At 43.0% G+C, this 24,567-nt stretch overlaps 1 protein-coding gene across 1 annotated transcript in view; it reads left to right on the forward strand.

Moving 5' to 3' along the window:
• Positions 1 to 553: 553 nt before the first annotated feature.
• LOC120995146 (probable E3 ubiquitin-protein ligase makorin-2) overlaps positions 554 to 24,567 on the forward strand; it is a 191,781-nt gene continuing 167,767 nt past the window's right edge. The window contains exon 1 of the mRNA XM_040424157.1: positions 554 to 631. Within this exon, the coding sequence (XP_040280091.1) occupies positions 585 to 631 (47 nt within the window). The 5' untranslated portion in view covers positions 554 to 584. The remainder of the gene's footprint in view (positions 632 to 24,567) is intronic.

Consider the following 24,567-nt stretch of genomic DNA (forward strand, 5'->3'; position numbering starts at 1 on the left):
TGTCGTACTTTTATTCCATCCACCTTTCGCATGTTTGCCGTGCTGCTGCCGCCGGAACTCCGGGCCGCCCCCATTATAGTCAATGGGGCCAGAGCGGTAGTCTGGGGGAAAAGTGTGCACTAGCAGCAGCACGGTTCCTTGCCGCTAGTGTGAAAATACCCTAAGTATGTTATATGCATATTTCATTGTAGAGGGTCAAATCTTGCAAATCTGCACATGTACATTTTGAGGTTTTGTGGCAGATTTTCTACAGCCAAATCTGTGTCAGAAACAGGAGTTGTTATTCAGACAACCCCTTGAACTACACTAACTATATATATATAGTCAGTATACTTTACTTGTGGTGCAGATATATATTTGGAAATACGGACTTGCAACATAAACACGCTTTTCTGACCCCTTTTAATAAACACACGACACCCACTACGCACAGCCCGCGATACTAAGAAGTCACATGACTACCGCTGCCACTGATGGTGGGCGGGCCGTAAGAGGCGGGACAAGGGAGGAGTCTTGTAGACGCACTGTTTATAAAAATCTGTAGGCTCGTCCTTAGCACGAGTTTCGTTTTTCACGTGGAGGAAATGGCTTCGGCAAGCGGCAGAGGAGCGGCTTCCAGGGCGCCATGCAGGTGTGTAGTGACAAATGAGTGGTTTCTAATGACAGGCCGTGCCCAGGTTCAAAAAGCTTTTGTTGAACCTGAGTATATTCTGTATCTGTGCCCTGTGGGTGGGGAGGGATGTGAGAATGGTTACACCTGTGCTTTACATCTGTGTAAGAGGTTTTTTTTTTTTTCGGGGGGGGGGGGGGGGGAGGTATATATTAAAACTGCTGCAAAGGCAAATGGACTTAATTGCCCATAGAAGCAATCAGATTTTACCTTTCATTTTTTTTTTCCAATGAAGGTCTGAAAAAGAAAATGTGGAATCTGATGGTTGCTATGGGTGACTAAGTGCATTTTCTTTTACACTAGTTTTGATACTTCAACCTCCCCCTTGTCTTGCTTTTAGTGAATTTGCCTTTAACAATATCACCTAAACAGGCCTTACTGTCGATTTTGGGTTGCATCCCTTCCCTAGGTTAAGTTAATTATTTTTTTTTTTGCCATCCTTGCCAATTTTGCAGATTGCAGGTCTGAAAAACAAGGGTGCTGTCTGTGTGCACCTTGCATTGCGGTGTTGTGGGATTGTGATCCAAAAGATGCGATTAAAGAGAAGAAATGGCCTATATTTTGCAGCATAGAGTTATGGACCCAGCAACTCATGGATACCCTGGTGTGTGCAGCAAAAGATAGAACACCCTATCTCGCTGATCATGTACACATTAAAGTCAATGGGTCTACGCCTCTGTGGGGTGTACATGGCAGCATGCCTGTGTCCTACTGGTTGCAGTTTGACATGGCCATCGGTGAGAGAATAAAGATTGTCCACCCTTCCTTCGTACCGCTGATGCCACAGTCTGCCCCTGCGCTCACATTGGCTGTTATGCTGGACTCCTGGCTGGATGTGTTCATGAGTCTTGCTGTTCAGCTGCATAATGTACGGTAAATGCAAGACTCTGGAACACATCTGGTCGGAATCTGAGCAGTTAAGACTGCAGCTGAGTTGACAGCATCAGGGTTGCCAGTGTGGGTTAAGTACAGAGGAAATTGAAGACTGGGATGTTCAGAAAAGCATGGAGAACCCCTTTAATCCTTTTCAGACCTTAAGGTGGAAGTCCAGTCTCCAGAATGGCACCCACCAGTGAGAACATCAGCTGCTGCAATGGCTCCCCTACACGGGGATAGGAGGGACCACTTGGAGTATCTGAAACCCCTGGTCTCTCTCAAGAAACCAGGGCCTTCAGAGCTGTAGTTCCTGTGGAGCACTGCAGGTGGAAGGGCTCCATAAGAACTTGGCAATCCTGCAATGTATTGTAAAAGCAATCTAATGATTAGTTATTAGTCTTCTAGGGTAATTTAATGTAAAGTAAAAAATAAAATTTGAATCACCCCCTTTCTCCATATTTAACCCCCTTCCCTTATCCTCTGTACATGTATGGTGCAGTAGGAGGTGACTAGCTGATCCCCCTTCTGTATATCCCGACATCGGTGGCATGTACAGAGTTTGCGAAGGGAGGGGGCTCACTCTGCCCCCTACAGTGACGGGGACCCGATGCTTTCCACAGGTATCGAGGCTTGCCTCCTATGGAAGCCTTTGAGACGCATCCCCTGCTGGGTCTCACAGGCAGGCTGTTGGTGTATTACCTTGGTAACACACAGACAGTGAATACATTACAATACACTATATATTGTAATGCATTGTAGAGGGGCTCAGACCCCGAAAAGTTAATGTCTGCTAGTGAGACAAAAATACCTTTTTTTTTTTTTTTTAAGCCCTTCCCCTAATCGAGCAATAAATAAAATAGTGTGTATGTATATAATTTATTTTATTTTTTTTGACATATTTGGTATGGCTGCATTCGTAGTAACCAGCTCTATGAAATATCACATGATCTACCCCGTCAGATTAACGCCATAAAAAAAAAAATTAAAATGTTGCCAAAATAGCCAACTTTTTTTTTATTACTTTTTTCTTTTACAAAAAGTGCAGTAGTAAACTATCATCCTGCAAAAAATTAGCCCCTACACAGGACTATTGACAGAAAAAACCCCTGATATTTTATAGCGTAATAGCAAGTGATCAAAAAGTACTATGTACCCCAAAAATCAACTGATCCTGTAAAAAAATTAGCCCCCACATAAGACGATTAGCATAAAAATATGGCTCTCAGAAATCATCCACTTAAACAGGATTTTTGTATTTCAAAAATGCTTTGTGTAAAAGTGGTAAAACCTTAAAGGGGTTGTCTGGGTTTAGAGCTGAACCCGGACATACCCTTATTTTCACCTAGGCAGCCCCCCTGAGGCTAGCATCAGAGCATGTCCTGCTCTGATGTGCTCCCTTGCCCTGCGCTAGATCGCGCTGGGCATGGGCTCTTTTGTGTATCATAACACACTGCCAGGCAGAAGCTTCCGCCCGGCAGTGTGTTCGGTGACCTAACCGGCTCTGATGGGCGGGTTTTTAGTGCTGTCCTAGCCGTTTTTCTGGCTAGGGCAGCGCTAAAGCCCACCCCTCAGTGCCGGTGAAGTCACCGGGCTTCCTGGCAGCCCCATGGAGAGCCCCGGTACTTCACCGTAACTCCTAAAAATACCTTTGCCCTGCGCGATTTAGCGCGGGGAGCAAAGGAGAGCAACCCCTTTAAACTATATAAAATTGGTGTCTCTATAATCGTCCTGACTGGCAGAATACAGGTAACGCCATTTTTCCCTCACGGTATTAGCTATAATAACTAAACCCAAATGAAATTGGGCAATTTTGCCATTGCGGTTATCCTACTTTCCAAAATAGAATTAATGATAACGATCCAACGAGCGAAAAATATGTACGGTTGTCAGAACATGGCTGTACAAGCTTCCAGAGGCTGATAAATGGCAACATGGCGCCCGTAAACCATTCCACCAAAATCTGCCCTCCAAAAACCATATGGCTCTCCTTTCGTTCTGATCCCGGCCGTGTGCCCATACAGCAGTATACGACCACATATGGGGTGTTTCTGTAAACAGAATAATCAGGGTAATAAATTGTGATGTTCGAAGTACTACAAAATTATATTCGGCTGCTTCGCCGAATAAAAAATAAAATAAAAATCTGCTTAGTGACAAATTACTTAATGCATTAGTTTGTAAGTAGTGGGTGCAATGAGTCATTGTACCTCTTAGATGCTGTGTTCATAGCTGATTGTGGCATTTGACATTGATATTACAGTGTAAAATAAAAAAATGAATCCTACTTGCCTCATCCATTTGATTGCGAAGAGCCGGCCGCGTCCATCTTGATTGAAGATCTTGCATAACTCTATGACGTCACCGCGCGATTTTGTGCATGGTCTTCAATCAAGATGGCGTCGGCTGGCTCTTTGCGCTTAAACTGAGGAGATAATGTATTTTTTTTGTTTGCCGTTCAGGGAAAATCAATTCTCTACAATGAAGTATGAGGAAATGTGAATAGAATTTTCCTATTGAGGTTTGGCTGTTAACCCTTGCTGTCTTACAGGAAAAACATTAAAATGTAAAATCAGTTTTGAATAACTTGAGGGGTGGTTTCTACTACGTAAGCCCCACAAAGTGACTTCAAAACTTTATTGGTACTTAAAGTGGATTTTTAAAATTTCATTGGAAGTTTGCTTCTAAAAATGTAAGCCTTCTAACGTCCTAAAAAAATAAATAAAATGACATTCATAAAATTGTGCAGCGATATGGTGAATGTTACCTTATGAATAGTGATTATCACTAGCCATCTTAAAAGCAGATACATTCAAATGTAGAAAATAGCGCATAAACAGTCTCTGGCTTGGAAAAGTAAAAGCATTCCAAAGTTATTACCACATAAAGTGACACGTCAGATTTGCAAAAATAGGCTCTGTCAGGAAGGTGAAAAATGGTTAAACGATAAACAAAAATAAATATCATGGGCATTACGGTGACCCAAAATGCCTGTACTATTAAAATATAATAATAATTATTGTGAAAGGCATAATGAAATAAAATCAAAATGGCTGGTTTGCCAATTTAACACTTCTAGGGATGAGAGAACTTTGAAGTTTGGGTATATGTTGAATTGCATCATGGATTCCGTTACCACAGACCATAATGCAGTTCCATGATGGAATGCATAACGGAAGCTTTCCGTCATAATAAGTCTATGGCCAGCATAACTGCTCTGTCTGCTTTATGTTATGCAGGAGAGGACACCTGGGGTCAGCTGTTTAAGAAGGTACTGAGGCATCTGTGAGCGATACGGCCTTGTAGCTTACCAAGCACAGCGCTATACATTTGATAGCGGCACTCAGCCCCATTCACTTAAATAGGGCTGAGCTTTGCCTAAGCCATTTGACAGATGAAAGTGTCACTGGCCTAGAGAAGGCTGTCAGAAGGGTGCTACTGCAAGTGATGTTGCCTTATCAAACAGCTAATTGTCTGGGTTCCCGGGTGTCAGACTCCCACTGATCAGATACTGATAACCTATCCAGAGGCTAGGTCATCAGTATTAGGCCGAATGCACACGGCCGTGTTCCACAGCTGTGAGCGGTCGGTGGTAACCCGGCCTGGCATCCTGCTGAGAGCAGGAGCGCACGGTGTCATTGGTTGCTATGACGCTGTGCTCTTCATGCCGCCTCTGCACTACAGTAATACACTCGATACGAGGCCGGGTTACCACGGACCGTTCACAGCTGTGGAACACGGCCGTGTGCTTTCGTCCTTAGTCTCAGAAAACACCTTTAACACATCTCAGTAGACATAACTAGACAAAAGTTGTGGGTCAGAATATAGCAAGATTTTTTTTTTTCTGGAGTTTTTTTTTTTTTATACTGGAAAAAAATAAAAAATAAAATAAGGTATCATTGTGATTGTACTGACCCGGAGAATAGGTTGGATAAATCGCGTAGGGAACTGTTAAAGTGAAACCCATAAAACTGTGGTGGAATTGCATTCGTTTTTTTTTTCTCTCACCTCCACGACAGCACCTTGCACTGAGATTTCCCTCATCCTACTACCAGGCAATGACAGGAAGTTTCAAAAGGGCCTACTTCCATACTTTCTTCAGTGTCTTCCTGTCCCTGCCAGGTAGCCAATCGCCCAAAAAATAAAAAAACTATGGTGCTCAGACTAAAACATGATTTATTTATTTTTATTTTTTTTCAAAAATGGTTTGTTAAATGTAAAAAAAATAAAAAATTTAAAAAGTAGTAGACATATTAGGTATCACTACGTCTGTAAGAACCTGCTCTATAAAAATACCACATGACCTAACCCCTCAGGTGAACACCGCAAAAAAAGTGTCAAAAAAGCAATTTTTGCACCTTGCATCACAAAAAGAGTAATAGCAAGCGATCAAAGTCGTATGCACCCCAAAACAGTGGCAATCAAATTGTCATATCCCTTAAAAAATGAGCTCCTACCTAAGCCACTCGCCCAAAAAATAAAAAAAAATATTGCTCTCAGACTATAGACACAAAAATCATTTTTTTGTTTCAAAAATATAATTGCGTAAAACTTAACCAATATGTCTACTTTTATTTATTTATGTATCACCGCGTCCGTAAGAACCTGCTCTATAAAAATATCACATGACCTAACCCCTAAGATGAACACTAAAAAAAAGTGTCAAGCCTTTTTTTGTCACCTTACAGCACAAAAAGTGTAATAGCAAGCGATCAGTCATATGAACCCCAAAATAGTGCCAATTAAACCATAATCTCCTCCTGCAAAAAATGAGCCCCTACATAAGAGTCACCCAAAAAATAAAATATAAACTATGGATTTCAGAATGTGGAGACACAAAAATTATTTTTTTTCAAAAATGCTTTATTTAACCACATCAGCTCCCCTAGCTTAAACACCCTTAATGACCAGACCACTTTTTACACTTCTGCACTACACTACTTTCACCGTTTATTGCTCGGTCATGCAACTTACCACCCAAATGAATTTTACCTCCTTTTCTTCTCACTAATAGAGCTTTCATTTGGTGGTATTTCATTGCTGCTGACATTTTTACTTTTTTTGTTATTAATCGAAATTTAACTAAATTTTTCACTTTCAGTTGTAATTTTTAAAAAAAAAGACATCTATATATAAATTTTTCTCTAAATTTATTGTTCTACATGTCTTTGATAAAAAAAAAATGTTTGGGTAAAAAAAAAATGGTTTGGGTAAAAGTTATAGCGTTTACAAACTATGGTACAAAAATGTGAATTTCCGCTTTTTGAAGCAGCTCTGACTTTCTGAGCACCTGTCATGTTTCCTGAGGTTCTACAATGCCCAGACAGTACAAACACCCCACAAATGACCCCATTTCGGAAAGTTATGAAATACTGTCATTATGGACACAGACAGTTACAAAATAATGTGTGAAAAACTCCTGGCCTCACGTGACTGTTATGAGATCCTGAAGGGAGACCCCACGATTAAATATAGGCAGGAACTCGAGAATATATTTGACACAGCAAAAAATAATAAACTAATCAGTCAGACCGAATAGGATTTTCTTTTCCCACAGCACCCACAGATGGCAACATTCTATTGTTTGCCCAAAGTGCACAAAGGGTATGACCCACTTAAAGGCCGGCTAATAGTTTCAGGCATAAATAGCCTCAGCCAAAATGTGGGAATTTATATAGACCGAATTCTATCACCCTTTGTGCAATCACTTCCCTCATACGTTAGGGACACAGGAGACCTCTTAAAACAATTAGAGGGGATACACCTGGAGGAGGGGTGCATATTGGGGAGCATTGACGTGGAGGCCCTATATTCATCCATCCCGCATGAATGGGGCTTACATGCAGTAGCATATTTTTTGGGTACACGTGGATGCCAATTTGGGGCACACAATAATTTGATCCTTCAGCTCCTGGAGTTTGTACTGTGTAAAAATTACTTTCTCTTCAATGGTAGATTCTACCACCAGCTCAGGGGCACCGCGATAGGGTGTTCCTGTGCCCCATCGTATGCGAATCTGCTCCTGGGCTGGTGGGAGGATACCATTGTCTTCCGCGACGAGTCCATCTGTGAGGTTCAGAATGTCCAGATGTGGGCACATTATATTGATGACGTGCTGGTGGTCTGGAAAGGCTGTTCTAAGTCATTTTCTGAATGGGCATCAGGCCTAAACAGGAATCGGATAGGACTGCGCTTCACGTCGGAGTGTGATTCTAAACAGCTACCATTTTTGGACATCCTCATCATTAAGAATCAAGACGGCTGTCTTGAAACCACAATATTCCGAAAGCCGACCTCGACGAATTCCCTCCTGTGGTGGGATAGTTGTTATCCTTTCCCCCTCAGGAGAGTAATCCTTCGGGGCCAGTACCTGAGAATAAGGAGAAATTGCTCCAAGGAGGCAGAATTCCAAAAACAGGCAGCAGATTTAAAAAAACGTTTCATGGATCGGGGTTACCCCAGTGGCACATTAACACCGGCCTATAAGCTCGTACTTGCAGTTCCCTTCTCACTCCGAATATAATAAAAAAAAAAAAAGTACTGACAATGTGTCTGCAACAGAGACACAGGAGACACGTTTGATCAGCACATTCAATGAAGCCTCTGCAGGTGTAAGAGAAATTATCACCAAACACTGGCATGTTCTCAGAATGGACCCTGACCTGTGTGCCACCATAAAAGAGTACGCCAATATTACATACAGGAGGGGGAAGAGTGTACGTGATTGGACGGTGAATAGTCATTTTTCCCCTAAGTCTGCACAAAAAATGTGTCTGGAAAAGGGAATTTATGGTAATTACCGATGTGGAGGGTGCATAGCCTGTAAATACATGCAGTGTGGAAAAACCTTTAGGAGCAGTAATACAGGGAAAACATGTTGTCAGGGATCTGATAAACTGTAAAACCATAGGGGTTGTTTACAAAATCACATGCACCTGCATGAAGGAATATGTTGGTAAAACAAAAAGGGAGTTGAGAAGGAGAATTGGCGAACACGTAAATGATATTCATAATTGTCGGGACACCACAGTCTCGCGCCATGTACGTTCTGAGCATGATGGGGATCCACGGTGCCTTTCCTTCATGGGCATAGAAAAAGTGAAGCCACCTCTAAGGGGCGGCGATTGGGATAAAAGAATCCTCCAGTGTGAGGCGAGATGGATATTCTACCTCAAGACGGTATATCCCAATCGCCTCAATGAACAACAGAGCTATACATGCTTCATTTGATGATAAGGGTGCCATGGCACCTGGTGTGCATCCAGGGGTACCAATTGATTTACCTTTGTACATCAATCTATGGGGGCTGTTTGTCGCACTCTGACGTGGAGCGTGGGTACACCAGTGCTGATATCACTATGATGCAAGCGTGGGGTACCTTTCATATCGGAAGATAAAATGATGAGAGAACTGATAATGAATTATTGGCGCAGGAATGTAGGTTTTTCTGTTCCATATATCCTCTCCATTTTGCACTACTTGCATAACATCTGAGACGTCTATCAGCGTGAAGTGCCTGCGCGTCGTCCCGTTACCTAGTGACGGATGACGCTCAGACACAACTTCCGGCAGCCTAAGTGATTGCGTGACGCGACTTCCAGTGGAGTGGAGCGCATGGTAACTGCGTGCGTTCCATATGCATTCCACCAGGAGAGGGCGGAACAATGGGGTGGAAATAGTTGGAGGCGCTGATTTTAAAAGGCGACACAGCAGTGTATGCTGTGTCTCCACACTGCTGGCATCTTGTGGTGAGGCAAGGCGAGGGTACTATTGGGGACACTTCCCTATACCCCGGAGGGCGTGTACCACTGACCGTCCATACCGCTTTATATCTACAAAGAAAGAAACTCTCTGCTGAAGCAGTAAGTTACAAATACATACCTAAGAATGTTATATGGATGCATATGAAATTAAGCACATTTAGTGACTGGTTTTTGCACATTTACTTTTTAGAAACCCTCTGACTTCAGTAAGCCCCTGATGAGTTTCATCGTTATTGGAACGAAACATGGCATGTAGGGCAACATAGTGAGGGAAATCACAGGGAATAGGCCCCATTTAGGGACAGGTTCCGTATGGGGTCGCCCCTGTCGGGGCGGGTGCTCCATGTCGTTGAGGCAGGTCTATGAGAATAGCCCCTAATCATCCATATAGGGAGGGCTCTAGACCAGGGCATAATAGGAGAACACAGATTGCCATATTATCTGAAGCAATTCGGCCAGACTGTTATATCATTTGAAGCACTTTGGCCATCAATGCCTATACCACACAGGAGTACTACGCCACCCACCATCTAGTGAATCATATGTCTACAAGACGGGGTAAGATCCACCCATTATCTTATTCTCTTAAAGATGATTCTGGTTGGTGGTAATATATGTGTATATATGTGTGTATGCTATATGTCTATGTCCCACTACAACCACCAATGCTTTTAGTGATATTAGAGTAAAAGTTATATTTTAAATATACTCAGTCCACATGTGGTAAATACAAATGCCAACTTTGTATAAAAAAATGGGACAAGTTGTCCTTTGCCGAGATATTTCTCTCACCCAGCATGGGTATATTTAAAATGACACCCCAAAACACATTCCCCAACTTCTCCTGAGTACGGCTATACCACATGTGACACTTTTTTGCAGCCTAGGTGGGCAAAGGGGCCCAATTCCAAAGAGCACCTTTAGGATTTCACAGGGCATTTTTTACACATTTTGATTTCAAACTACTTCTCACACATTAGGGCCCCTAAAATGCCAGGGCAGTATAAATACCACACAAGTGACCCCATCTTGGAAAGACACCCCAAGGTATTTCGTGATGGGCATAGTGAGTTCATGGAAGTTTTTATTTTTTGTCACAAGTTAGTGGAATATGAGACTTTGTAAGAAAGAAATAATAATTTTCCACTAACTTGTGACAAAACATAAAAAATTCTAGGAACTCGCCATGCCCCTCAGGGAATACCTTGGGGTGTCTTCTTTCCAAAATGGGGTCACTTGTGGAGTAGTTATACTGCCCTGGCATTTTAGGGGTCCTAATGTGTGAGAAGTAGTTTGAAATCAAAATGTGTAAAAAAATGCCCTGTGAAATCCGAAAGGTGCTCTTTGGAATGTGGGCCCCTTTGCCCACCTAGGCTGCAAAAAAGTGTCACATGTGGTATCGCCGTACTCAGGAGAAGTTGGGCAATGTGTTTTGGGGTGTCATTTTAAATATACCCATGCTGGGTGAGAGAAATATCTTGGCAAAAGGCAACTTTTCCCATTTTTTTTATACAAAGTTGGCATTTGACCAAGATATTTATCTCACCCAGCATGGATATATGTAAAATGACACCCCAAAACACATTCCCCAACTTCTCCTGAGTACGGCGATACCACTTGTGTGACACTTTTTTGCAGCCTAGATGCGCAAAGGGGCCCAAATTCCTTTTTAGGAGGGCATTTTTAGACATTTGGATCCCAGACTTCTTCTCACGCTTTAGGGCCCCTAAAATGCCAGGGTAGTATAAATACCCCACATGTGACCCCATTTTGGAAAGAAGACACCCCAAGGTATTCAATGAGGGGCATTGCGAGTTCATAGAATTTTTTATTTTATTTTTTGGCACAAGTTAGCGGAATTTTTTTTTTTTTTTTTTTTTTCTCCGTCTCCCTTTCCGCTAACTTGGGACAAAAATTTAAATCTTTCATGGACTCAATATTCCTCTCAGCGAATACCTTGGGGTATCTTCTTTCCAAAATGGGGTCATTTGTGGGGTACTGCCCTGGCATTTGAGGGTCTCCGCAATCATTACATGTATGGCCAGCATTAGGAGTTTCTGCTATTCTCCTTATATTGAGCATATGGGTAATGAGATTATTATTTTTTTTTTCCCGTTTAGCCTCTGGGCTGAAAGAAAAAATGAACGCCACAGATTTCTTCATTCGCGTCGATCAATGTGGATGAAAAAATCTCTGCCAAAAAAAGAGGGGAAAGGTGTCTGCCAGGACATAGGAGCTCCACTTAACATCTAAACCCACTTAGCCCGTATGCCCCGGAAAACCCGATTTTCTCCATTCACATCAATCAATGTGGATGAATAAATCATTGCCGGGATTTATTTTTTATTTTTTTAATATACAAAGTGTTTGCCAAAGCATATGAACGCCGCCCCCACAGCTCATATGCCTCGGCAAACGTATCTTTTACTGCAGAGGAGAAATCTCGTCTTGCAGCGCCGCATACACCGACTTTTGTGTAATCTGACAGCAGCGCAATGCTTCTGTCTGAATGCACATCAGTGCTGCAGCTAGTCGATCGGTTGGTCCACCTGGAAGGTAAAAAAACAAAACAAAAAAGAAAAAAACAGGCTGCAACGCAATAAATTTACTTTATAATAACATTTGAACGGAACATATAAACTTTATTTAACTTTTTGAACAGAACGTTAACTTTATTTGCTTACCGGTGATTTATTTTTATTTTTTTACCTTTATAGGACAAACCTCTCCTTCCCCATGGGACAATGTGCAAAGCGCAAATCGCCCAGAGATGTGGCGAAGTACATTATGCACTTTATCCCAGGTGAAAGGAGAGGTTTGCAACAGCGGTAAGTGAAAGGGCCCTAATAGCCCTGTGTGCCTGTCCTGTGAGATGCAATCCCTATGCTAAGTGTACCTGTGTGTGGTACTTCCGGAAACACTCCCCTAAGCATAGGACAGGGTGGTCAGGGCAGTCAGGACAGAAATAGCGGGTGTCACACCTTCTTCCACTCCTGCTACAGACATGACATCTTTTTCGGGGTGACTGTTGGGTTGAGGTACCAACAAAGACATTGGGGAAATGACGCTCGTGTAGACAGCTCACTACACTGGTGGTTGGGGCCACGGAACCTCCTGGATACAGGAGGTTCTCGATGATCTCTTCCTGAAATTTGAGGAAGGATCCTGTTCTCCCAGCCTTACTGTAGAGAACAAAACTATTGTACATAGCCAATTGAATCAAATATACAGACACCTTCTTATACCAGCGTCTGGTGCGTCGGGAAACTAAATAAGGAGCCAACATCTGGTCATTGAAGTCCACCCCTCCCATGAGCGCATTATAGTCGTGGACTGAGAGGGGCTTTTCAATGACACTGGTTGCTCGTTCTATTTGTATTGTCGTGTCTGCGTGAATGGAGGAGAGCATGTAAACGTCACGCTTGTCTCTCCATTTCACCGCGAGCAGTTTTGTTACACAAGACGGTTGGTAACGAACCGTTGGGGGAAGCCCCGGCGACTAGGTCGCGCGGTGCCACAGCAGCCAATCTGTTCTAGGAACAAATGCCTGAAGAGGGGCACACTTGTGTAGAAATTGTCCACATAAAGATGGTACCCCTTGCCAAATAAAGGTGACACCAAGTCCCAGACTGTCTTCCCACTGCTCCTCAGGTAGTCGGGGCAACTGACCGGCTCCAGGGTCTGATCTTTACCCTCGTAGATCCGAAATTTGTGGGTATAGCCTGTGGCCCTTTCACAGAGCTTATACAATTTGACCCCATACCGGGATGTATTGTTTGAAGCCAAGGCGCCCGGTAAAATGTATAAGAGACTAGTCTACGCAGATGTTTTGCTCGGGTATACAAATCTGCAAATTTGTTGTTGAAGTGGTCTATGAGGGGCCGAATTTTGTGGAGCCGGTCAAAAGCTGGGTGGCCTCTGGGACGAGAGGTGCTGTTGTCGCTATAGTGCAGGAAACGCAGGATGGCCTCAAATCGTGCCCTCGACATGGCAGCAGAGAATATGGGCATGTGATGAATTGGGTTCGTGGACCAATATGACCGCAATTCATGCTTTTTGGTTAGACTCATGTTGAGGAGAAGGCCCAGAAATTTTTTTAATTCAGAAACTTGGACGGGTTTCCACTGGAAAGGCTGGGCATAATAGCTTCCCGGGTTGGCGGCTATAAATTGAGTGGCATACCGATTTGTTTCTGCCACGACTCTGTCCAAGAGCTCCGTAGTCAAGAACAGCTCAAAAAATCCCAGTGCTGAACCGATCTGAGCTGTCTCAACCCGAACTCCAGACTGGGCGGTGAAAGGGGGAACTAATGGTGCGGCTGAAGTTGGGGACTGCCAATCAGGGTTTGCCAGCACCTCAGGGACTCTAGGGGCTCCACTGGCCTGTCTGTGCGGTGGCTGCGACGGGGTAACTATTGCACGTGCCACTGTACCAGCTTCAACTGCCCTTCTGGTGCTCGCCACTTCACCATGTTGTATGGCAGTGCTGGTACTAGGTCCAGGGTGGGCTGCGCTGTTGGTGTATGCCTCACCATGTAATCCGACAGCGCCAGCCCCACTCTGCTGCCCTTGAAGCGGATCCTGCGCAACCTGTGGTGTAGCAACACGGGGCCGGGTACGCCTGGTGCTATCAGGGACCTCAACCTCCTTGTCCGAACTTTGGCCAGGTTCATATTCTGACCCGCTAGATTCGTCAGATGAGGGTTCCCATTCCTCATCCGACTGGGTCAGAATCCTGTAGGCCTCTTCAGAAGAATACCCCTTGTTTGCCATTTGGTCAACTAAATTTAGGGGGTATTCCCTGAGACTACCCAAGAAAAAAAGCAAGCCTGTCTTGCAAATGGGAGGCTAGCAAAGTACCGGAGGCCGCTGCGATTGATAAAAATCAAAACTGAATTTTTTATCGCCGCAGAGCTTGTAAAGTGATTGTGCAGTGATCAAAAAAAATAAAAATTTTTGTCACTGCGGCGGGCGTGGGTGGCCTGATCGGGCAAACACTGCGTTTTTGGTGGAGGGCGAACTAAGGTGACACTAATACTATTATAGATCTGACTGTGATCAGTTTTGATCACTTACAGATACTATAAAAGTACAAATGCTGATTAGCAATACGCGAATCAGTGACTGCGGTGGGCTGGGCGCTAAACGATCGCTAACTACCTAACCAAGGGGCCTAAACTATCCTAAAACCTAACAGTCAATACCAGTGAAAAAAAAGTGACAGTTTACACTGATCACTTTTTTCCCTTTCACTAGGTGATTGACAGGGGCGATCAAGGGATTAATTGGGGTGATGGGGGGGCGATCTGGGGGCTAAGTGTGCTGTTTGGTGTACTCATTGTGAACTGTGCTCCTCTGCTGGAACCAACCGACCAAAAGGACCAGCAGAGGAGCAGAGAAGCCATTTAACGCGAGATGACGCGCCGATGCGTGACTCTGCCTGAGACTGCCGCCTCCGGAGGCGGTTAAAACTGAAACAAAAAAGTAGTAGTCATATTTGGTATTGTTGCGACCGTAATAACCTGCTCTATAAAAATAGCACATGATCTAATCTGTCAGATGAAGTTGTAAATAACAAAAAATAAAAACTGTGCCAAAACAGCTATTTTTTGGCAAAATTTCCTTTTCCAGTAACAAAGCAAGGGTTTACAGTCAAAGAAAACAATATTTATTGCCCTGATTCTGTAGTTTACAGAAACGCCACATATGTGGTCGTAAACTGCTGTATGGCCACATGGCAGGGCGCAGAAGGAAAGGAACGCCATATGGTTTTTGGAAGGCAGATTTTGCTGGATTGCTTTTTGACACCATGTCCCATTTAAAGCCCCTTTGATGCACCCCTAGAGTAGGAACTCCAAAAAGTATCCCCATTTAAGAAACTACACCCCTCAAGGTATTCAAAACTGATTTTACAAATGTTTTTAACCCTTTAGGTGTTCCCCAAGAGTTAATGGCAAATGGAGCTAGAATTTCTATTTTTGTTTTGTAACCTTGCCTCACAAAAAGTGTAATATAGAGCAACCAAAAATCATTTGTACCCTAAAATAGTACTAACAAAACTGCCACCTTATCCCGCAGTTTCCAAAATGGGGTCACTTTTTTGGAGCTTATACTCTAGGGGGCTTCAAATAGGACATGGTGTCAAAAAAACCAGTCCAGCAAAATCTGCAACAATGTGTTGCTTTTCTTCTGCACCCTGCCGTGTGGCCATATAGCAGTTTACGATCACATATGGGGTGTTTCTGTAAACTACAGAATCAGTAAATAAATATTGAGGTTTATTTGGCTGTTAACCCCTGCTTTCTTACTGGAAAAAATGGATTAAAATGGAAAATTAGCCAAAAAATTGAAATTCAGAAATTTCATCTCCATTTTCCATTAATTTTTGTGGAACACCTATGGGTGGTTTCTCTTATGTAAGCCTCACAAAGTGACTTCAGACCTGAACTTGTCCTTAAAGTGTTTGTTTTTTGGAAATTTTTCGGAAATTTCAAGATTTGCTTCTAAGCCTTCGAACATCCCCCAAAAAGAAAATGCCATTTACAAAATTATCCAAACATGAAGTAGATATATGGGGAATGTAAAGTAATAAACTATTTTCCCCACGCCTCCACAACGGCACTACCTGGAGGTTGGCTCGCCTTCTCAGGGACAGGAAACAATAGCGAGATCAGCCAATAAAGGGCCCCCTCCCTCTTACCTCTCCAGTTGTTTCCTGTCCCTCAGAAGGTTGGGATCGCGGATCAGCAAGCTCGCTCGGCCTTTATGTGAGTATTCCCGGCTCTGCCAGAGGGCTGTTGCAGGAGGAGGGGTCGCGGGATGTTGCCCTTTGTCCATCCCTCCCTCCTCTCGGTGTACATCCGGCAGACGCTGGTGACCCCGGACTTTTACCTCCCGTGTCCTGGACTCCGGACCGGCAGATTTCTGGGCAGCAGGGGGCATTCCTGGGACCTTAGAACGCTCCCCATGTGACTCCTCCGTGCGCCATGCTGATTGGGCAGAATTACGTTGGCACGGCAGCACGCACGGGGGCGGGGCTATGACGCACCCGGAACCAGGAAGTAGAAATACAGAGCGGGCTGCCGGCGTTTCTTGCAGCCTTCAAGCTCTGTACTCCAGCAGCATGTCTCTGCAAACTGGATCCGAGGCCCCTGACAAGTCCACAGATGCTCCCAGGCCCTCAAGCCCGGTAAGCCTCCTCCCTATTATCTTGACTCCCTCAGCACTTCTCTTTGGTGGCGGTTTTAAAGTTACTTCTCTCAAGTACTTACTATGTCACCTTGAATTATGTCTCCTAGGGGAGACCTCTCAAAAAAGGAACCGTCCATCAAAAAGAAGTGTCCTATCTGCAAAAAAGCACTTTCTAGTTCTCATAAGAAGTCTTTGTCAAAAGTGCTGTGATAAGGTGGGCTAACTTCTCAAACTAAAAGTGGTCTCTGTAACATGTCTATCGGTAAACTCTTAAAATTGGATAGTAGTTCAGAGTAAGTGAGCGAATCTATCCCTGCACATAAAAGCTTAATTTTCCGTACGCCTCCCAAACGGCACTAAACAGGAGGGTACCCCGCCTCCCAGGGACAGGAAACAAAGTTTAAAAGCCTCCTCCCCCTTTACCTTAAGTTGTTTCCTGTCCCTCGGGGATGAGGTAAACAGGCAGGTTCCCTCCTGCTAAATTCTTTTCGCTCAGCCTTTGGTAAGTAGTCCCTAGCATCCAGGGCTGTAGCGGAGCAGCGGAGTTCCGGGATGAGAGACTGTTCCTGCTGCCTGCTTTTGGCGCAAGTCCTGCTCTTCAAGGCAGCAACAGCTCATATCGGAGCCTACACAGGTGACGGATGGCACTCCCACGACGCGAGACGCTGCTGGGCTGAAGTCTCGCGAGATCGGGGTCACATGATCACGGCAAATGCCGTGAGACTTCCTGGCTGTACCATGTGACCAGGAAGTGGTTAAGAACGCAGGTATGGAGATCCGGACGCCGGGCAGAGTGTTTGGCATCCCGGATTAAGCACAATATGTCGCTCCCTGTGGAGAAGCCTTCCGACACCCCTAAGGCCAACAGCCCGGTAAGCCTCCTCTTGGGAGAAAATCTTTTTTTTTTCTACACATAGGTGCCACAGCCTTATTCACTGGAGGTTCCCCACTCATATCCTACTCCTTAGTTAGGAGTTTTTTTTTCTTGTGCTTTCAAAGCAGAGATGCTGGGAAGAGTGGGGAAACTGCGCACAAAGTGTGCAATGCCTCTAAAGTATTTAAAAAGAAATACCCCTTCAACGAAGATGACTCAGCCCACTGGGATAAGACTCCGAGGGTAGATGCTCCAATAGCCAGAATTTCCAAAAAAGCATCCTTACAGTTTGAAGACGTTGGGCTCTTGAAAGACGCTATGAATAAGAAATGTGAATCAGTGCTAAAAAGATCCTGGGAATCGAATACCGCTATGTTAAGACCAAGCATCGCAGCCACTTACACAGCCAGGTACCTATCCTTATGCTTGTCGCAGCTGGAGGAACATTTGGTCTTAGGCACCCCTAGAGAAGACACTCTTTGTTTTGAAACCAGCTTCAAACTTTTTAGCTGACGCCTCTACGGACCTTGTTAAGTTGTCCGCTAGATCTGCAGCTCTTTCAAATACGGCAAGGAGGTCTGTTTAGTTAAGATCCTGGGCAGGGGATACCGCTTCCAAAAATACTTTGTGGTATCCCATGTGAAGGACAGACTTTTTGGTTCGGTTCTGGATGACATTATAGAAAAAGCTTCCGATGGGAAGAAAGGATTCCCGACAAAGTTCTTTTAGCAGCGACGGTCATTTCGAAACCAAAAAAGGGGCAGGCAAGAACAGAGGAAAGGATAGCTCAGGTTCATGGCAGCCCTCAAAAGGTAGAGGATTCCTCTTTAACCATGACAAATCTTCTAAGCAGTCAAGTTTATGATGCCAGAGATCCTGTGGGGGAGGGGGGGACTAAAAAGATTCTGCACAGCATGGGAAGGAATCTCAAACTCCCCTTGGATTCTGGACCTCATCCATCAGGGATACAAGCTAGAGTTTTCTTCTCCCCCCTCCAGAGAGGTTCGTAATAAACAAAAAGCTAAGAGTAGATCACCATATCTTAGTCTTAGATTCTCCTTGTTAGAAAAGGAAGTGGTTATTCCAGTCCCAGATAGGCACAGGCTTCTACTCCCCAATATTCCTAGTGAAAAAGCTGAACGGCTCCTTCAGAGCCATTATCAACCTAAAATATCTCAACCGGTTTTTCCAATACAGAAAGTTCAAGATGGAGACTGAAATCAACAATCAATTTTAACACTGGATTGCTACATGGTAATGCTCGACTTGGCAGATGCCTACTACCATGTACCAATTTATCAAAAGCATCAGAAATATCTACGATTCAGTCTCTTGAAAGATCACCTAATAAATCTACAGTTTCAGGTTCTACCTGTCGGCCTGGCATCAGCTCCCAGGGTGTTTACAAAAATGGTAGCAGAGATATTACGTTTTTTTTTTTTTTTTCATCAGAAGGAGAATGGTTATCCCATACCTAGCCTATTTCCTCATTTCAGCATCCTCACAGATAATTCTACAAGATCATCTGAGGACTGTTCTAGATGTTCTCCAGTCTCTAGGCTGGAAGCTGAAATTGGAAAAATCTAACACCCAACAGGGTAAAGGTCTTTTTGGGGATTTAGATGGATTCCTATCAAATGACCTCCCTTTCTTCCCGAATCAAAGAGACCTTATTTCAAAGATCTCGGCATTTCAGCAGCTCAAAAGGTTTTCTTCAGGAGGATCATGAAAATTCTGGGGCTTATGACTTCAACAATTCCGTCAGTCAAGTGGGCTCAGTTCCACAGAAGACCCTTGCAGAAATTTCTCCTAAAACATTGGAACAGAAATTTGCTTTCACTGGACAGGTCAGTGACCCTTCTCCTCGAAAGTCAAAAACTCCCTGTATTGGTAGCTGAACAGGTTGAACTTGAACCAAGGAGTTCCTTGGCGGACCACAAGCCAGGTGGTCATAAAGGACGCAAGCGGGTCAGGTTGGGGGGCCCACTGAAAGGAACAACTAGTACAAGGAACATGGGACCCAGATGTTCTCACCTTATCCTCAAACGCAAAACAGCTACTGACAGTATTTTTGGCTCAAAAGCCCTTTTTACAAGTCATTCGCTTCAAGAATGTCAAGATCCTCTCAGACAACAGCACTACTGTTGTATATCTAAACAAGCAGATGGGCACGAGAAGCAGGACTCTGTGCCAGATTGCATACCGGATTTTTTCCTGGGCCAGGCCCAAGACGCACATAGTCAATCTCCTCAGTCCATCTAAGAGAAGAGAACCTTTTTAATACAAAAGTAGGCGGCAGATGTCGGCAGCAGTATCTCATACCTGGCACCCGACCTCCTATGACAAGGTGCTGCAATCTGCTGAACCATGGCAATTAACAGATCAGGTGCCACACCTGATGGGTTAACTGGAGCGGATCGCAGCCCCAGTCATGGGTGCCTGATATGGTCGCCGGCACCCACCTCCTACGTTTGTATTAAAAGGTTAGTTATCTTCATTGGTGGCAGTAGCCAGAGTCCCCTCCTCCCTTCCTAATTGGTGGCAGTGGCAGCTTCCGATCTGAGCCCCAGCAGTGAAATTGCGTGGCTTCAATTGGTTACCATGGCAGTCAGGATACTACTAAAGCCAGTTAATGGACTGGAAGGAGCGCTATCGGCGAAAGTTATATAATAAACTGACAAATGATACGAATGTGTGGTACTGGATATGGATGAAATATGAATATTAACCCCTTAAGGACCAGGCCATTTTTTGCAAATCTGACCAGTGTCACTTTGTGTAAATAACTTTAACTTTAAAACTTTTACTTATCCAGGCCATTCTGAGATTTTCTCGTCACATATTGTACTTCATGACACTGGTAAAATGGAGTAAAAAAAATTCATTTTTATTTATGAAAAAATACCAAATTTACCAAACATTTGGAAGAATTTTCAAAGTTTCAATTTCTCTACTTCTATAATAGTAATACCTCCAAAAATGGTTATTAATTTACATTCCTCATATGTCTACTTCATGTTTGGATCATTTTGGGAATGCCTTTTTATTTTTTTGGGGCACATTACAAGGTTTAGAAGCAAATCTTGAAATTTTTCAGAACCCACTTTTTAAGGACCAGTTCAGGTCTGAAGTCACTGAGGCTTACATAAGAGAAACCACCCAAAAATCTCCCCATTTTGGAAACTACACCCCTCAAGGTATTTAAAACTGATTTTACAAACTGTTAACCCTTTAGGTGTTCCACAAGGGTTATTGGCAAATGAAGATGAAATTTCAGAATGTAATTTTTTTTTGAAAATTTTCACTTTTATGGAGTTTCTACACTAGGGGTACATCAGGGGGGCTTCAAATGGGACATGGTGTCAAAAAACCAGTCCAGCAAAATCTGCCTTCCAAAAACCATATGGCGCCTCTTTCCTTCTGTGCCCTGCCATTTGGCCATACAGCATTTTACGACCACATGGGTGTTTCTGTAAACTACTGAATGAGGACAATAAATAGTTTTGTTTGACTGTTGCAAAGCAAACCCTTGCTTTGTTAACAGAAAAAATTTATTAAAATGGAAAACTTGGCAAAAAATTGCTGTTTTGGCACAGTTTTAATTTTATTTTTCATTTGAGGGGTTAGGTCATGTGTTTTATAGAGCAGATTCTTACGGACTTGGCAATACCTAAAAGGTTTACTTTTTTAAAATGTATTTGTTTTTCACTTGTATCCTTAAACACAAAAAAATACATTTTAATATTTCCATAGTCTGTTATATTTTTTAGCAGATTGTCTTAAGGGCTCATTTTTTGTGGGATGAGAGGACTGTTTTATTGGCACTACTTTGGGGTGCATATGACTTTTTGATCGCTTGCTATTACACTTTGTGATGTAAGGTGACTAAAAGGCTTCTTTTTTTTTTTTTTCTTGTCGCCTTACATCACAAAAAAGTGTAATAGCAGGCGATCAGTCATATGCACCCCAAAATTGTGCCAATAAAACGTCCTCTCATCCCGCAAAAAATGAGCCCCTAACTAAGACAATCTGCTAAAAAAAAACAAAAAAACTGACTCCGACTATGGAGATACTAAAGTGTTTGTTTTTTTTGTTTAAAATTTTTTTCTAGCGTAAAACCTTAATACATTTAAAAAAGTAGACCTATTAGGTATTGCCACGTCCGTAAGAATCTGCACTATAAAAATAACATGACCCAACCCCTCAGATGAATAGTCAAAGAAATTAAATAGTGTAAAAAAAAAAAAGCAATTTTTTACAGATTTTATTTATTTGACGGGGTTAGGTCATGTGGTATTTTTATAGTTCAGGTTCTTACGGACGCGGCAATGCCTAATATGTATACTTTTATTTTAGTTTTACAAAATATAATTTTTGAGAATTTTTTTTTTTTTTGTGTCAAGTTTAACCACTTAAGGACCACAGGTTTATACCCCCCTAAAGACCAGGCCCTTTTTTACAAATCGGCACTCCACAACTTTAGCGGTTTATTGCTCGGTCATGCAACTTACCACCCAAATGAATTTTACCTCCTTTTCTTCTCACTAATAGAGCTTTCATTTGGTGGTATTTCATTGCTGCTGACATTTTTACTTTTTTTGTTATTAATCGAAATTTAACGATTTTTTTGCAAAAAAATTACATTTTTCACTTTCAGTTGTAAAATTTTGCAAAAAAAGACATCCATATATAAATTTTGCTCAAAATTTATTGTTCTACATGTCTTTGATAAAAAAAAAAAAATGGGTAAAAAAAAATGGTTTGGGTAAGTTATAGCGTTTACAAACTATGGTGCAAAAATGTGAATTTCCGCTTTTTGAAGCAGCTCTGACTTTCTGAGCACCTGTCATGTTTCCTGAGGTTCTACAATGCCCAGACAGTACAAACACCCCACAAATGACCCCATTTCGGAAAGTAGACACCCTAAGGTATTCGCTGATGGGCATAGTGAGTTCATAGAACTTTTTATTTTTTGTCACAAGTTAGTGGAAAACTATTTTTTTTTTTTTTTTTTTTGATTTTTTTTTTTCTTACAAAGTCTCATATTCCACTAACTTGTGACAAAAAATAAAAACTTCTATGAACTCACTATGCCCATCAGCGAATACCTTGGGGTGTCTTCTTTCCAAAATGGGGTCACTTGTGGGGTAGTTATACTGCCCTGGCATTTTAGGGGCCCAAATGTGTGGTAAGTAGTTTGAAATCAAAATGTGTAAAAAATGACCGGTGAAATCCGAAAGGTGCTCTTTGGAATGTGGGCCCCTTTGCCCACCTAGGCTGCAAAAAAGTGCCACACATGTGGTATCACCGTACTCAGGAGAAGTTGGGGAATGTGTTTTGGGGTGTCATTTTACATATACCCATGCTGGGTGAGATAAATATCTTGGTCAAATGCCAACTTTGTATAAAAAAATGGGAAAAGTTGTCTTTTGCCAAGATATTTCTCTCACCCAGCATGAGTATATGTAAAATTACACCCCAAAACATTCCTTAACTTCTCCTGAGTACGGAGATACCACATGTGACACTTTTTTGCAGCCTAGGTGGGCAAAGGGGCCCACATTCCAAAGAGCACCTTTAGGATTTCACAGGTCATTTACCTACTTACCACACATTAGGGCCCCTGGAAAATGCCAGGGCAGTATAACTACCCCACAAGTGACCCCATTTTGGAAAGAAGACACCCCAAGGTATTTCGTGATGGGCATAGTGAGTTCATAGAAGTTTGTATTTTTTGTCACAAGTTAGTGGAATATGAGACTTTGTAAGGAAAAAAAAAAAAAATATTAAATCATCATTTTCCGCTAACTTGTGACAAAAAATATAAAATTCTAGGAACTCGCCATGCCCCTCACGGAATACCTTGGGGTGTCTTCTTTCCAAAATAGGGTCACTTGTGGGGTAGTTATACTGCCCTGGCATTTTCCAGGGGCCCTAATGTGTGGTAAGTAGGTAAATGACCTGTGAAATCCTAAAGGTGCTCTTTGGAATGTGGGCCCCTTTGCCCACCTAGGCTGCAAAAAAGTGTCACACATGTGGTATCGCCGTATTCAGGAGAAGTTGGGCAATGTGTTTTGGGGTGTCTTTTTACATATACTCATGCTGGGTGAGAGAAATATCTCGGCAAAACAACTTTTCCCTTTTTTTTTTTTATACAAAGTTGGCATTTGACCAAGATATTTATCTCGCCCAGCATGGGTATATGTAAAATGACACCCCAAAACACATTGCCCAACTTCTCCTGAGTACGGCGATACCAGATGTGTGACACTTTTTTGCAGCCTAGATGCGCAAAGGGGCCCACATTCCTTTTATGAGGGCATTTTTAGACATTTGGATCCCAGACTTCTTCTCACGCTTTAGGGCCCCTAAAATGCCAGGGCAGTATAAATACCCCACATGTGACCCCATTTTGGAAAGACACCCCAAGGTATTCAATGAGGGGCATGGCGAGTTCATAGAATTTTTTTTTTTTTTTTTTTTGGCACAAGTTAGCGGAAATTGATTTTATTTATTTATTTTTCTCAGTCTCCCTTTCCGCTAACTTGGGACAAAAATTTCAATCTTTCATGGACTCAATATGCCCCTCACGGAATACCTGGGGGTGTCTTCTTTCCGAAATGGGGTCATATGTGGGGTATTTATACTGCCCTGGCATTCTAGGGGCCCTAAAGCGTGAGAAGAAGTCTGGAATATAAATGTCTAAAATTTTTTACGCATTTGGATTCCGTGAGGGGTATGGTGAGTTCATGTGAGATTTAATTTTTTGACACAAGTTAGTGGAATATGAGACTTTGTAAGAAAAAAATAATAATTTCCGCTAACTTGGGCCAAAAAAATGTCTGAATGGAGCCTTACAGAGGGGTGATCAATGACAGGGGGGTGATCAGGGAGTCTATATGGGGTGATCACCCCCCTGTCATTGATCACCCCCCCTATAAGGCTCCATTCAGATGTCCGTATGTGTTTTGCAGATCCGATCCATGTATCCGTGGATCTGTAAAAATCATACGGACATCTGAATGCAGCCTGACGGGGGGGGGGGATCAATGACGGGGGGGGGGGGGGGGGGTGATGGGGGGGGGGGGGGGGGTGATCAATGACGGGGGGGGTGATCAGGGAGTCTATATGGGGTGATAACCCCCCCTGGAAGGTTCCAGGGAGACGCCTGTATGTGTTTTGCGGATCCGATCCATC

This window comes from Bufo bufo, chromosome 3 (assembly GCF_905171765.1).
Source record: "Bufo bufo chromosome 3, aBufBuf1.1, whole genome shotgun sequence".
NCBI lineage: Eukaryota > Metazoa > Chordata > Amphibia > Anura > Bufonidae > Bufo > Bufo bufo.